Consider the following 16,544-nt stretch of genomic DNA (forward strand, 5'->3'; position numbering starts at 1 on the left):
TTCTTGACAAAGGTGGCAGCAGTCAGCATCTACACAGAGGCTTGGGTAAAAAGTGAACAGTTGATTGACTTAGTGGTTCTTCAGAGCGGTCTCCATATTTCCTGCTTTGATTGTTTAACAGGAAACAAGCAGGGGCCCTCTGATTAGCTGATTGCACAAACTTTAGGGATCATGGCTGTAATGGCCTGGTTAGCTCTCAGGAGTTTTTAATTGTCATTATTTAAACAGCAAAGTGTATGTGCAGATTGCTTCTCAGTCTGTAATTAGTTGCTTGAAGTCTACTGTGTTCCCCAGGCTTTCGCTACACGTAGACGTTTCAGAAGGGGTGATATAAGTCTTGGGAAGATCTGTTTCCTTAGCCTCCCTTTACATCGCTAAATTCATGCCAAGGTCACAGGGTTAAACTCCAATAGGGATCACTTTTTCAGCCTTACTCTATAATAGATGTTACTTTTAACCTTTGAGTTTCAGAGGTGTGATCTGTGTTATTTTCTTTGGCATCATTCGCAGAGCATCAACATCCTTAAAGTCCAGCTTTTTCTCTTGAGATAAAGCATAAAGTCTACTTTTTGGCATGATCTTCATCAGCTTATTTCATGCTTAGTGAGCTTAACATTTTAAGAAATCGCGATAATTAGTATGGGCATGTAAGGAAGGAAAATAGCTCAAAACTGTAGACAGGATTATGATATAATCTAACAGGGCAAAGTCTAAGTCACTTACATGTTTGGGGAAGCTAACTGTCTTGATTATATTTTCCCTTTGGCTTTGAAATACTCCTCAATTTTATACTAAGAAAATATTTTTGGGAAGATAGTATTGGGCTTACATTTTATAAGGAATAGAGACCAAGAAGAAAGAAGAAAGGGTTATTTTTTCATTGTACAAGGCCAGTATGGTCAGTCACATTTATAGGCAGAAACAATCTAAAGGTTAGAAAATCTGAATCTGACAGTGTTTCACTCTGTCTGCATAATTGCTCAGTTACCCCCATGAAAATTTCTAAATCTCAGAAGGAAAAACGGAGATAAATAGACCTGTCATTGAAATCAGTATGAAGAGACACTTCTTTCTATATTTTATAGCTTAGACCAAAACAGCATAATGATTTTTAGCAGCTGTTGAGTGAATAATTTTATTTTGGTTTAGGTTTTTCTTTTGCGGGACGCGGGCCTCTCACTGTTGTGGCCTCTCCCGTCGCGGAGCACAGGCACAGGCTCCGGACGTGCAGGCTCAGCGGCCATGGCTCACGGGCCCAGCCGCTCCGCGGCATGTGGGATCCTCCCGGACCGGGGATGAACCCGTGTCGCCTGCATCAGCAGGCGGACTCTCAACCACTGCGCCACCAGGGAAGCCCTGGTTTAGGTTTTTTAAGTGTTTTTCTGTAATTATTTTAAGAGGTGTATTTCTGTCTCTTGACCAAAGGAAACTTTTAAAAAGCTCGTGATTTGGTCTGGTTTATAATTCACACTTAATGTCAGAAGATCGGCTCGAATATATTCTGTCTGAATTGTTTCTTTAGTGCAGGAGAGAAATTCATGCATTAATAGTGATATGCTTGTAGGGCCCTAGACATTCAATCCCCAATGTGACTAATTCCACATATTTTTGGGACAATTTGCTGGAGATAGAAGTAAATAATCAGTAGTCATGAAACTGAGTTGTGTTTTTTTTTTTTTTTTTGGTTTGTTTGTTTTTTGGTAAAATCAAAATATCTGGCCAGATATTCCAAAGAATTGGAAACTAACACCTTTGCTGCTGTAATCTATTTAATAGAGTTTTTTACACTTTGTATGAATAACAAATAAATGTAGCACAAACAAACCTTTCTTGTTTAAAAATATAGATTACAGAAAACTCTGGTGTATTCTTTTTTGTGTGTGTATAAACATTATAAAATTGGACTTTTAGAAAAAGAATAGCAAGCTAAACTCAAATAAGTGCAATACAAACAAGAGACAAGGAAAAATGAGAGAATTTTCATTTGCTGCCAGTTGAGAAAGCAGAGTGCCAGTGAAGGTGTGGAAGAAAGATGGTACACTGGTAATCCAGTATGCCCTGAATTACCCATGACATTGTCCTAGTTTTTACTTAACTCACAGAGCCTAAGATGCTATTAACTTTGCTTTGAAGTATTTTTTTTTTTTTTTGCTTTGAAGTATTTGCATTAAAATTTTCACTAGTTTGTCATGTGCAGGTCAATGAGGTATTTACAAATTGCAGAATTTAATTTGTGCAAATAAAATGCACAGAGCTTAAAATTGATTACTCCCTCTGCATTGTTACTTAGAGCAGTAAGTAATAGCATTAACAATGAAGGCAAGAAATATGATCGGATACTACAGTTTTTAAAATAGTATCTAAAGAAAGAAAAAGTTATACAGCATTTTTATAAGTAAATGACCTCCATGGATTTATTCTGGCCTTTGTGCATTTATAGTGACCTTTATATATACAGTTGTGTGTAAATTTGTAGATTCCTGGGTTATATTCACCCTTTTACCTATTTTAAATCCCTATTTAATGGTAACAGTATATTTCATAGACACCCTTAAATTGGTTGTGGTGTAACCATTTTAGTGATTGGTTTAATATAAATTTTATGTAAATATCATGGCTAATCATAGAAACTTAAAATGTTTTTAATTTAGGAGATATAAAGCAAGAGCCAGGAATGTATCGGGAAGGACCCACGTACCAGCGGCGGGGATCACTTCAGCTCTGGCAGTTTTTGGTAGCACTTCTGGACGACCCTTCCAATTCCCATTTCATTGCCTGGACTGGGAGAGGCATGGAATTTAAATTGATTGAGCCTGAAGAGGTGAGTTTAGTAGATTCTACTTAGGAAGATCAGATATGTTCTAATATAAGGAAACATAGACTTGATTAATATGCCAAAGAAGTATTTTTTAATTTTAAAACTATAGGGAAACATTGTGAATTAAAATGTGGGCCAAAAAAAAAAAAAAAGCAGGAATGTATTTAAAATAAGACATGAATATGTTGCAGGCTTTTTCCAGTGGCATACCATCCTACAGGAATTGAAGGAAATCAACCGGATTGTTAGCATAATCCTTTATTCAAGAGAGCAGGGCTTGGGAAGTCTCTAAAGGTGCATCCAAGTTGGGCACGTTTGATGGTCTTTGAGGAAGAGAGATGTCTATCAAAGTTCAACTAGTTTTGGGTATGGAGGAATTGTTCTTGAGAATTAGCAGTTATTATTTGGACAGTCTTGATTTTTGTCAAGAGGGTTAGAGAGGAACATTTAGAGAACAAAGTCATGTGTAAGAGGGTGTAGGGGAGACGTAGCTGTGGGCAATAAAGGCACACAAGGGCCACAGTGGGAAATTCTTACTCCTTAAGTGTTTCTTAGGAGACACAGACCTGTACAACCATTGTTTCCCTTTGATTATTGGTGACATCTGTTTTGAATCAGCTGGGCTGTGTACGCTCCTTTGGAAGGTAGGAATAAAGTTTAAAATGTCACCATACCTAAGAAGACTCTGGATAGAGAGAATACAGGTAAATGGAACACCTTTCATTCTCTTCAGCTGTCTTACTTCCTCCAACCCTCCCCCATGCACATACCAATGGAGTGTTTTCCTGAAAAACCTCTCAGTTCAATTTTTATTCTGCCTTGGACTAACTTTAGGCTTAAGCCTACTATTTTTTTTTTTTTTTTTTTCTTTTTTTGGTTGCAGCCCATGGGATCTTTGTTGAGTCATGCAGGATCTTTTCATTACGGGGCGGTCTCTTCGTTGCCGGGCTCGGGTTTCTCTCTAGTTGTGGCATGCAGGATTTCTCTTTCTCGTTGAGGTGCGTGAGCTCAATAGTTGTGGCACACGGGCTTAGTTGCCCCACGGCATGTGGGATCTTAGTTCCCCAGCCAGGGATCAAACCCGTGTCCCCTTCATTGGCAGGCAGATTCCTTACCACTGGACCACCGGGGAAGTCCCAAGCCTACTATTATTATTACAACATAACCTACCGAATAGCATTTTGGATCTCAAAAGAAAGGTGACTTTTATATGAAATGTTTGTGTCTTATTAAAGATGCTTTTTCTGCTGCTGTTAAAACTGACTTCAGTTTACGTTAGCTGAGAAAGCAATGGAAGACTTTTAGCTAACATGCCTATGACTGATCATATTGGCTATAGGATCTAAACACCTCAGAAAAGTCGCAAAATTCAGAGAGAGATATCCAGCTATTTTTTAACTCACAGTGATTAGTTTCACGTAGACTAGACATCTACAACCTAGACTAGGCTGATGGGCCTATACATCTTGCATTTTCTGCTCTATGAGACCATGTATTTAATCATAATCAGATAACGTGTCCTAATTTGATTTCCAGAAGATAAGGTGACATTACTTATTAAGATTTAAGAGATTATCCGATTCGAATATGTATTAAATAAAGTATGAAATCAGAGGAGATGGTTAGTACAATTAAGTGTACTCCGGGTTACATCAATACCCTGGTAGCATTTGAGGGCTCAAGTTAAATCAGAAATTCAATTGAGTATAGGCTAAATGTTTGGGTGTTTGAATTTTGTACTGCATCTAAAACTTAATTTGGCTGTCAAAAGAAATTCATTTTTTATGTAGGTGTACTTAAATGATATAAGTGAAAGAACCGCAAAAATGTGAAGCACTAAAAATTGAGACTAGAAACACTTAACGTAAAGTAATTTGAAAGCCCTTTAACATGATGGGAATGTGTGCTCTTCACCTCGTGAAAGATGTTAATAATCTCTGCAAGAGTTGCTTCATGCTAGAACTGAGGACATTCAACAGGGATTTATATCAATTACTTCCGTCCATCTGTGGTTAAAATAAGTGAGCAGAAACAGAATTTTTATTTTTGCCATCTATCTGTTAAGATGGGGGAAATGACTGAATTATGTCTGTGATTATTGATCCACTCAGAAGTGTAAAAATACTTAGGCACACGTGATTAAGTTCTTTATATAGCAATTGTTGATTTTTAAGCTGATCATGTTTGAACAAGTAGAATAGGAGACTTGACCAGGGGACCATTAAGTTACATCAAATTGTGAATTTCTGTGATTTTTTTTTTTTTTTAAATGCCGGGAAGGAATACAATTATTTCTGTTCCATACAACAAACCAACATTTAGACACCTTTTCTGTATCAGACTCAGAAAGTAAAAAAGGACAGGGGAATTCAGAGTCAGCCTAACTCCCTGGCAATTGTGCAATAAGCGCTCAATGTCTCCTAAGGCCCTTTGTTCAAAATGAAACATTCCATTTCTGATTGCTGCATTGCTCACTGCTACAATTGCTTCCATCAGGCAATGACTGTGCTGCTTATGTTTAAATTTCTTCTTTGGAAAATGTTTGCGAAATTTCTTTAGTCTCTGTGGCCCACGGTCACCCTCTTCTTTCAACTACACAGCAGTTAATTGAGGGTCTGTGACAGCACAGCTCATGAAAGGTGGCTCTGAAGCCATCCTTGTTGGAATTACTCATGAGTTCCGCTTTTTGTATTTCCTCTTGCAGTTTCAAATGATACTGAGTGAGACTGCAGTCTTGTGGCTGATTATCTGCTCAGTGTGTTTGGATAACTTTAGCAAGCACATAATCTTTAACATCTCTTTTTGAGATATTCAAGATAACGAGATGTTATTTTTTAATTAATCATGGGTTCTGGGGAATTGTTCCAGGGAACAGTTATTGACATAGTGAAGCATCTGTAGGAGGCAGAGTAGAAGTCTTCTGCTAATATGCAAGCTTGTTGAGCTGGAAGAGTTATCGAGAAGTCTGATAGCCAGGCCCTGATTGTGGTTTCTAGATTTACTGTTGCATATTCAAGCGTGATTTTAAAAATAAATTGAATAATAATTGAACGATTGCATTTTCCTGTGTAATTCATTTGGTGATGAGGATAAATGCTAGAGTGCTATAGAGATCTTTTCACTCTCCTCATTAACATCCAAAGTTTTCTTTTGAAAGAGTATTAAAAGGAATTTACTGAAAGTATTGCCATCATCGTACCCACTCCATGTTGAAAATGGTACCTTGGCTTTTTTTTTTTTTTTAACATCTTTATTGTAGTATAATTGTTTTACAGTGGTGTGTCAGTTTCTGCTGTATGACAAAGTGAATCAGCTATATGTATACATATATCCCCATATCTCCTCCCTCTTGCGTCTCCCTCCCACCCTCCCTATCCCACCCCTCTAGGTGGTCACAAAGCACTGAGCTCATCTCCCTGTGCTATGCAGCTGCTTCCCACTAGCTATCTGTTTTACATTTGGTACCTTGGCTTTTAGTGGCACCGGATATAGTGGTGATTGATGGGGTCATATGTGAGGGCTGAGTGGACTTTCTTAGTTGTTGGATGGTCTAACCTATCCTGGAAATTATTTATGTTATCTGTTCATTTTAAGTTGCAATCTTTTAAAAAATTTTTATCATGATAGGAACACAACATGGGATCTATCTTCTTATCAAATTTTTATGCGTTCATTCCAGTATCATTAACTATAGGAACAGTGCTGTACGACAGATATCTGTATCTTATTCCTTCATCTTGCACAACTTGTCTGCATCTCTCAGGCATATGAGTATACATTTCCCTCAACTTTATAATGAATGTGATATTGAAACAGCTCTAAGAATAAATTTGGGGGCTTCCCTGTTGGCGCAGTGGTTGGGAGTCCGCCTGCCGATGCAGGGGACACGGGTTCATGCCCCGGTCCGGGAGGATCCCACATGCCATGGAGCGGCTGGGCCCCTGAGCCATGGCCGCTGCGCCTGCACGTCCAGAGCCTGTGCTCTGCAACAGGAGAGGCCACAACAGTGAGAGGCGCGCGTACCGCAAAAAAAAAAGAAAAAAGAAGAATAAATTTGATTGTTTTAAAATGTCTACTGATACCCATGGTGCTGAGAATTAACTGGCATCATAAAAGTCAAACTCTGCTTATGGTATTAAAAAAACATCTTTCTCTCCCCAAAGACTTCCACTGTGTTGTCTTGAAGTTTGTTAGTTTGTTGCAGGTATTTTACTTTCTAGGTGCCTCCTGGTGAGCCTCTAGAAAAGTATCATTTACAAATGCATACGTGTTCAGAAATTGTTGTTCAATTTCAGGAGATACTAATAATTTATGTTCACATCCCCTCCAGGTTCGCAGGCTGTTCAGTTGTCATGTCTATTAAAGATTCACTGATGTCCATTGTTAGCTTTTTAAAAGACATTTTATTCAGAAATTATTGCTTTCACTTCTTATTGCCATCAGCCCATTTTGCTATTGCTTAGAACATTTACATTAAAACGAAGTTTATCTTTGGAACTTTAAGATGTGCCTGTCACAGTGACTCTGTTTTGATATATAGTCACGTCCCTGTGACGTTACATCTCTCTGCTCTTAAAAAATTATACTGATATATGTGACTAAATTACATTGTATCTTCATTCAGGAAGTAGAAATTAGTGAGAGAGAAAATAGCAAGGATCAGTGTTTTTAAAAGAGAAAAAAAAAAAAAAAACTCTGGAGAAAGGTTATTGCTAATGAAGTAGAGAGAGACAGAATGATCTCTTTGCAAAGCATTCTGTTTTAGTATATTACACGTAGCAACAACTTGGAATTCTGTGAACATGAAGGAAAACTCTAACCCTATTTAAAAATGGTGTCTCAGGGTTACCTAGGTATGCATGGCAGCTGCAATTTCTGCTCAGATGAAGCACAAGTGGAAATTAATGCGAAGGTGACTTTAGCTGGGGTCATAGAAGCAGGCCACCCTGTTCTGCATGTAGCCAGGGTAGTGGTGAGGTAGGGGATGCAGATATGTTGAGGAAGGAGGTTTTGCTGAAGCTCTGTTGAAGCTCGGAGATTGTTCACTAAACAACAAAAGTAGATATTCTGCTTTAGAGATTTTTGTCTGTGGACTCATATACACGGTGACCTTCTTATTTTTAGCATCTGATTACTGTTCTTTAAATGAACGCTTAATTCCCCAGTGTAGTATTGGCTACAGTTTTATCCTGATGCTGCTTCAGGCAATAAAAATTATTTGCAGTTCAGCTTACTGATTGGTATACTGTTTCCTCTGCTGTACACACTGTGCCACTTGTTCACTCTTTTATTCAGCGTCATGCAAGATATCTGTTTTCCTTTGGTTTATCATAACCTCAAAAACACCTTTACAAAGAGATCACGAAGCCACTCTTGATCTATAGATTTTATCTGAAAAGAAAAAATAAGAAGGAAAAAACAGGGAACCTCAGAGTGCGAAGCATGCCTCGGCTCCAGGGTGATCACTGAAGGCCTGGTTTAAAAAGCAAACCAGGACGCAGGATATGCAGATCATGATAGCTTTTGTGTCTTTACTTACGTTTTTGATTTGGATGTGTTTTAGAGCGTTTGGAAGTAATTAATGAATTAACTAATTTTTATGAGATATGTTGATAAATTTATACTTAACACTACATTGTAATTCTGTTTTGGTGGCAGGTGGCCCGGCGTTGGGGCATTCAGAAAAACAGGCCAGCTATGAACTATGATAAACTTAGCCGTTCACTCCGCTATTATTATGAGAAAGGAATCATGCAAAAGGTGAGCAGCTAATACAGCATTAAAATTCATTGAAATGTTGCACATTCATCTGCATGTCATACTTTAAAGCCACATATCATTACACTGCTGAAGCAAGGTTTTCGCCCACTTTAACATATGCTTAGCTGTTTGTTTTGCTATTACAAGCCTTTCTGTTTATAAATGCATGGGCATTATAGACAAATGTGTAATAATATCATACACAAAGTAGTAGACTTTCTGGAAGTCCCCACTTTCCTGTGTTTGGTAGAAAAAATGTTGTTTTCGTACTAATATGGCAAGCATATATCCCCAGAAGTCATTGATATTTTGCTATATTCTCCACAAGTATATAATTTTGAATACTAACTGAATTGTTACCTTTTCCCTCTTGTTCTGGTTCTTAAAACATTCAGAACGTTGCTTGTTCTCATTCTGAAAAACATTTTTTCTTGGCTGATTTCATTACTTGACAGCTTAACATCTTAAACCGTTGATTAAAAATAAGTATTTGATCTTATTTCATTGGTATAATGAAGTTAAATTTATTTTATTTCAAATGAGTGTCTCTTAATATTTCCAGGTAGCTTTTTTAAAAGGTGTGAGATAAAACAAATGAATTACACCTAGAACAAAATATAAAATTTTTGAAGAAGGTAATGAATAAATGAATAAATAAAGATAAAACATTTGGGTATTTGTTATTGTTACATCCTTCAGCCTTGCATGCATATTCGATCTAATAGTCTTGACTGTGAACAACGTTTAGGATTTATTCATCGTGAATATTACATGATAGTTTTATTATGCATCCTTTGTTCATTTGGGGGGACACAGACGTATATCACAGATTGTGGCATAGTTTTATGTCACCATGGCTCTGCCAAGAAAAACTAGACCAGTTGATCCATGAAACTTACTAGAAGACAGGGAAACAGCATCATTGAGTTTTCTAGACCAAAGGGAATCTGTGCTCTGGAGTTGGCCAGCCTGGAAGTTAGAACTTGGAAGATCCTTAAAAGATAAGGCTGAATTAGATTCTTAATTGCTTCCTATTTCCCTGAATCTCACCTTCAAAATGTGAAACCAGTTACTATCTGCTCTGTCTTCTCCATCTCAACCCTGGAGTCTTTTTTAATTCCTCCCTTCCTCTCATCCACCACTCCCATTTGCAGCCAACCCCTTTCACATACATCCCATTCTTTTCGTTTTCATCACCATCTTCCTAATTGGGCACATCAAGTGGGCTGGCACAGTAGGTGCTCTGCAGGTCCCCTGGGCAGTGTTACACAAAATGCAGTCATGACTTTGGTTTGCATGCTACCTTCTCATTAGATCACCTTTTTTGAACGAATTCTTCTGCTACTAAGCAGTGGTATTCTTACCTCGTGAAGCTGCTGTGATTATTAAATGAAATTATGTACTTGAGACACTTGCATTGTACCTGGCGCAAAAGTCTTCAACAAATGGTAGCTGTGAATGCATCTCACACCCTGAGTCCAAGGCATATTTAGCTTGTGTGTCTTGACCAGTAAGTCCCTTACTAAATGGAGCAGTCACAGAGAGCTAAAAAGTATCGTAAAATGTCCAATCATACCTCAGGTTTTAGACACAGTATTTGAGGGGGTATCTTCAGGATGACATGTCTGGTCTTAAATATTCTCAAAGGTGTTCAAACTTATGCTTATTACTGATACCACCACTTCCATGTTCCTATTTATTTATACAGTTATCACATATCCTATTTATTTACCCCTTACTTTAATAAGTTAATAAGGCAAGATGCTATCAAATAGTCAAACGACAGCATAGATGTTGAAAAAACAAAGAGAAATGTTGTGGCTCCTCACGTTTTTTCTATTAGGCTGTAATTGCCAAAGGAAACTATTAGCAACTATTTATTTGTCAGCTAATATAGGAGAGCAAAATGTTGTACATCACAGGCCTTTTGGGGTATTGCATATGATATAAGGAAAACCAGGTCGTTTAAAGGTGAAAAATGCAAAAGTTGAAGTCTACTTATAACTAGCACAACAATCAAGACTTTGGACAATTTTTACAGACGTACATATACTTATTCTTCCTTCCACGTGTTGAGCCGTTCTACTGACACACCTGTGACTCTCATTGCTTCACTCTTTTTAGAATGTCCTGCCATCTTATCTTTACCTGTTAACATAATGGTTAAGTAAGTTCTAGTATAGTCATTCAGAGGAAAATGATGCAGTCCTTTAAAAAAAGAAAACTCTGATGTAGAATTTTATATTTTAATGTATGGGGAAAGTGTTTATCTGACCACGCTTGTTAATGAACTTAAAACTCTGTGTGTATGTGGTGTATGTAAAAGAAAATATAGCGGAAAGATTAGAGGATAAAATAAAACCCAAGTGGATCTAAACATCAAAGAAACCCTGATTATTTTAGTAGTTATGAAAGAAATAAGAAATGAAGTAATGATCATTATACCTTATAGACAGTACATGTATGAATTTCAAAATTTAGAAATGATGGGAAAAGTATATACAAACATTTAAGCATTGGTTATTTCTGGTTGATATAATCAGATTATTATTTCTTTTGGCTTAATCTGTAATTTAAAATTTTCTTCCAATATCCCTGTATTACTTCTGAAATTTTAAAAGTTCACATAATTTAAATAGCTAGTCTTTCAAAATTCATGTTTTATCTATCTAAGCATTGCAATTTGTGTATACTGAATGTATAGCATTTTCCATATTGTAACTGAATAACAGAAGACGTTCTGTCCCGTGGCTGGTTATCAGCCCTTGTTCTAAACTTTGTGGCATTTAACACAGTCCAGTAATTATAGTAGTAGCCCTAAATATGTTTACTGTAAGGAAAATAAAACAGTGAGTCAAGGCAGAGTCCTTAAGAGGTTTTATAATCTTGATTGTATATTATACATTTTAATTCCCCACAGTGATTTATCGAATCATTTCTAATTATAACCAATAGCAACAGGTTGTACAAAAAAACTTCCAGTATCCTAAAGCAAATGCCTCCTTCTCAGCGGCTGCAGACAAAACAAAGCAGGTTATTAAATGCTCTGAGGTATGCAGGCCATTTATTTTATTTTTATTCTCAAAGTGCTTTGAACAAAGAAACACGGGAAACGAGGATTTAGTATAGTTAAGCTTTGTTTCTGATATGGTCTATTTTTACTTTTATGGCAGTTTCACCATTTCACCTTTACGAACTTAATTTCCTTTTTATAAAGGGCTAAAGTGAATAAATTTATGCCAGACTCCTCTGTTTGCCATGCCCTGTGCTAGAGACTTCCATCTTAGTCTTGCAACAGGCTTTCCAAGAAGCCATTCCTGACTCCATTTCACAAAAAAAAAAGGGGAACTGGGGGCAGTTTAAGAAACATGTCCAAATTCATAAAAACTAAGTCTTGGCTGTTTTCAAGCCTAAGGATATTCAGAGTATTTGAATTCTCTAAATTGATTCCTCTTACAGGGTAAAAAAAAATCCAGGGCAAAAAACATTCTAAATCTGAGTCCAGAACAGCAGTGCTCTTTGGTAATTTTTTTTTTCCTTCCCAAACATGCACAGATAGTTTATAAACTATGAACTCACCATACCCCCACGTCACACAGCAAGTAGCAGAGGGGTTGAGTAATTTGCACCTTTCTAAAATTACTGAACTCTACATACACACAAAAAGTTACTGCCAAACTTAATACAAAGAACTGTATTCATCCACTCCCGCCCTGCCCAACCCCCCCGTGGGTTTTTGAGAAGCTCAGCATTGTCTATTAATGGCAGCGGGGGCAGGGCTGTATTTGTTCCACTCAATTGTTTATAATTTCCTAGAGAAGCATTACTCTTCAAAATTTAAGTTTGGGACATGTTATTTCCTACAGATTACACCACTTCTCCTTTATTTCAGGCAGCTGTCACATTCCTTTTTTTCATTTCCTCCCTATGCATCGTGTATTTTAAATTCCTTTCACTTTTTTACACCGTCTTACTTCAATTTGACACTTTATATACATCCTTACCTTCTGTCTAAGGCATCTTGCTTTCACTTTTAAAAGTGATGTACCCAGGATAATGCTGGGTACATCTCGATCCATCTTTCGTTTAAATAAGGCTATGTATCTTTTTTTTCGGGTGAGAATATACAGTGCAAAAGAAAAAAAAAAAAGAAAAAAAGAACAGTTCACCCTGCAAATCAGTGAATCACTAGTCTAGTCTTATTAGGAACACAATACATTTTTCTTCCAAGGTTTGGAAGTTTAGTCTTTCTACAGTTTCAGAAATATAATGTTAAGAGGGAGACACTACACTTTAAAGGCCTGGTTATTTTATAAGTACTATAGATATTACCTTTTCAAACAGAGGGGAAAACATTGTAATGTGAAGATGCCTGCATGAAATCGTTGATTTTTTTCCCCCCAAATAGCAATGTAAGTTTACACTTACATGAAAACAAGCAAACTGCTAAGCTTTCTAGCTATATCTGGAATGAATGTAATTATTACTCAAGGTCAACATTTTGCATTTCCCTCGATTGAACCGTAGTTTATCACACAAAGTGAGGATTTTTTTTCTAGCTGTTAATAGTTCATTGCTTCTTCTTTTGTTATTCATCCTTTCTGGAGTATTAAATCATGTTTTTGTTTATTTCTTTCTCTGCCCTTCCAATCTGGGATGGTGAAGATGAGTTGTTGGGTTTTTTTAAGCTGAGATGTAGTTGACATAACAACCTCACATTAGTTTCAGGTGTGCAACGCAGAGATTGGATATTTGTATCTCTTGCGAAATGCTCACCACACTAAGTCCAGTTACCATCCGGCACTGCACATAAGGATGGGATTTCTCTTCCGTGTTTCCCTTAGGTGGCTGGAGAGAGATACGTCTACAAATTTGTATGTGATCCAGAAGCCCTCTTCTCCATGGCCTTTCCAGATAATCAGCGCCCACTGCTGAAGACAGACATGGAGCGTCATATCAACGAAGAGGACACGGTGCCTCTGTCCCACTTTGACGAGAGCATGGCCTATATGCCAGAAGGGGGCTGCTGCAACCCTCACCCCTATAACGAAGGCTACGTGTATTAACACAAGTGACAGTCAAGGGCCTCCTCGCGCCTCTCCTCTTTTGCGAGATGCAGAGAATCTCTGAATTCTCTTCAATCTTTGTCTGATTTTTGTTGTTTGTATTTTATTTTTAAATAATAATACACAAAAAGGGGCTTTTCCTGTTGCATTATTCTATGGTCTGCCATGGACTGTGCACTTTATTTGAGGGTGGGTGGGAGTAATCTAAACATTTATTCTGTGTAACAGGAAGGTAATGGGTGAATGGGAGGGGGGGATTGGGGGATTACTTTTTACTTAGGCTTGGGATGGGGTCCTACAGGTTTTAAGTATGATGAAGCTCTATCATGTTGATTTGATTTCATAACAACCTAGAAAATGTTCACTTCCTCTGGGTGTCTATAGTACACAGTTAATTCACATTGTGTAAATATCCACTTGGAGACTATTTGCCTTGGGCATTTTCCCCTATCATTTCTGAGTCTCTGCAAGGTGTACAAAAAAAAAAACTACTGTAAAAGGCAGTTTAATTGTTAGAAATGACTGTTTTTGCACCTCTTGTAAAAAGGTATCTAGAGATTGCATTTGCTGCTTTTTGTTTCGTTTTGCTTTATATATGACTCTTAGAGGATAACCATAAAATGGGTAATTCTCTCTGAAGTTGAGTAATCACCATGACTGTAAATGAGGGGCACAATTTTGGACTCTGGCTCCAAACCGAGTCACAGGCCAGTAGCAGTATATGTATCTGGTGCCACCTTGCTCTTTAGATACAAATCATACTGTTGTTAAAGTATTTTGAAGCTCATGTCAGTTAAATAATGATATTTTTCATGGTCCTTTGAGATCTTCATTTAAATGGTAAATCTGGGATCACAATGAAGCAAAAAATATCTGTCTCCTTTCGCTTCCTTCAGTACATAAAAACATTATTTAATCAATAAGAATTAACTGTACTAAATCACATAATATGCTGTTCTAGATACAGCAAGCACTCCTTAAGAAAAATATCCAATACACTAAATAGGTACTATAGTAATTTTTAGACATGGTACCCATTGATATGCATTTAAACCTTTTACTGCTGTGTTATGTTGAAACATATATAAATATTAGATAATGCTAATGCTTCTGCTGCTGTCTTTTCTGTAATATTCTCTTTCATGCTGAATTTACTCTGACCATTTATAAGCAATGCAGTTAACTACAGATAGCATTTCAGGACAAAATAGATGACTCGAACCATTTATTGCTTAAAAAATAGCTTATGCCATGCTATGCTATAAGCAGCTTTTATGCACATTGACAAAATGAAGAGTAAGCTTCAGCTTGCTAAGGGAAACTGTGGAAAATTTTGTAACTTCTGGTGAAATGGAAAATTATTTACAAACTGTCAAAGAATATGAGGAAGTTGCTGTATGACATAGTGCTGGCGCTGGTACTATCCATCATCTTGTTTTGGACACTCGTGTAAATGTGATTGGATTGTTTGAAAGAAGATTTAAAGATTTAAAGTTTCAAAGGTTTTTTGTTTTGCTTTTGTTTTGCATTTGGAGAAAATACTGAAAGCAGGGTATAACAAAACCATAAGTAAATGGTGTTACAGTATCTCTGAAGAGCTTGCTAAAATGATTCAAGCAAGAAACACGAATTTTGTTCACTCCATCAGTATCCCAGAGGAACAAAAATTTTTAAAGAGTCAGTAGCAAAATTTTTAAAAAGTCCTAAACACAAAGCCAAAATCGACTTATAAAAGCTTTTCATGATGAACACGGGAAAAATTGTTGAAAGATGATCTCCTGGCTACCCATTTTCCAACATGACATGGATCACAACTCATGTCTTTAAATTGAACAGTTATTGGGAAACCCACATACCATAATCAATACTACTCACATTTAATCCTACAAAAAAACTTCTAATTTCAACACATCTACGTAACCTGTGATTTCAAGGCTTGTTCTACATTTACATTATATAGCATTAGGCCCATCATGGGCTAATAAATATGCCTTAAAAATCAGAACTTTTTCCCCCCCACTTTGCTCATGTGGCCATTTACAGCATGTAGAATAAAAACAGATTTTAAAATATTCAGCTAAAGTTTTACTGGAAAGAGAATTGACGCATTTGGAGAAATTGAAGGAGAAATTGAAAGTGGGTCCTTAAAATATGATCTAAGTGAAAATTATATAGAGTATTCTTTTTTTTCTCTTTTTCTTTTATTCTTTTAAAACTTCTAGTTTGACAGTGAGAAAATTGGGCTATGAGTTATTTTAAGGAATCAAGGAAGAATTGGTATTGATTATATAATATTTAAGGACAAATTATATATTTTGCTGTTTACGGTACTAACTCACTGAATGAAGTAAGTAATTGGCCAACATTAAGTATATTTCTCATACAGAAGGGTTCAAGACATTACATTATAAACTCTTGGGAAATGTATCTAAATTTTTTTTTTTTTGGTTCTGTTCTTATTCTACCTTTTGTTTGGTTGTATTTTTATTTTCAGATAGATTAATAAATCTGGCAGCTGATTTCTGCAAGATTCTTGTGTTTTGAATTTCTAATTGAATTGGCTATTCAAACATAGAAATCAACAACATAACATTTTCCTTCAACTTGGTAAAGGAAAATAAAAGAATTATCTCCCCTCATGTTTGCTGCCTTTTGATGTTAATACCCAACAGACTAATTACAACAAAGAATGTCACCTCTGCAATAACTAATGAAAGATGGTTTTCTTTAAGTTATGCCTATAAAAATGCTTAAAAATAAAAATGCAGCTGACAGTGCAGAGCTGACAGTGCAGAGCAGTTTTCTCGAATTATAGAAAGTTCTTGGGGGTCACTTAATTGAAACTCCTTTTTATAGATTTTTATCAGTTTCCTGTAGATTTTGTAACAAATTACCACAAG

At 36.6% G+C, this 16,544-nt stretch overlaps 1 protein-coding gene across 4 annotated transcripts in view; it reads left to right on the plus strand.

Annotated features, from left to right (window-relative positions):
- ETV1 (ETS variant transcription factor 1) overlaps positions 1 to 13,835 on the plus strand; it is a 92,706-nt gene extending 78,871 nt beyond the window's left edge. For all 4 annotated transcript variants that reach the window (XM_082845944.1, XM_082845941.1, XM_082845943.1 and 1 more), the window contains 3 exons: positions 2,652 to 2,821; positions 8,477 to 8,578; positions 13,423 to 13,835. In XM_082845944.1, coding sequence (XP_082702070.1) covers positions 2,652 to 2,821; positions 8,477 to 8,578; positions 13,423 to 13,644 — 494 coding nt within the window. In that variant the 3' untranslated portion in view covers positions 13,645 to 13,835. The remainder of the gene's footprint in view (positions 1 to 2,651; positions 2,822 to 8,476; positions 8,579 to 13,422) is intronic.
- The last annotated feature ends 2,709 nt before the right edge of the window (positions 13,836 to 16,544 follow it).

This window comes from Leucopleurus acutus (genome assembly GCF_964270905.1).
Source record: "Leucopleurus acutus genome assembly, chromosome: 9".
Taxonomy (NCBI): Eukaryota; Metazoa; Chordata; class Mammalia; order Artiodactyla; family Delphinidae; genus Leucopleurus; species Leucopleurus acutus.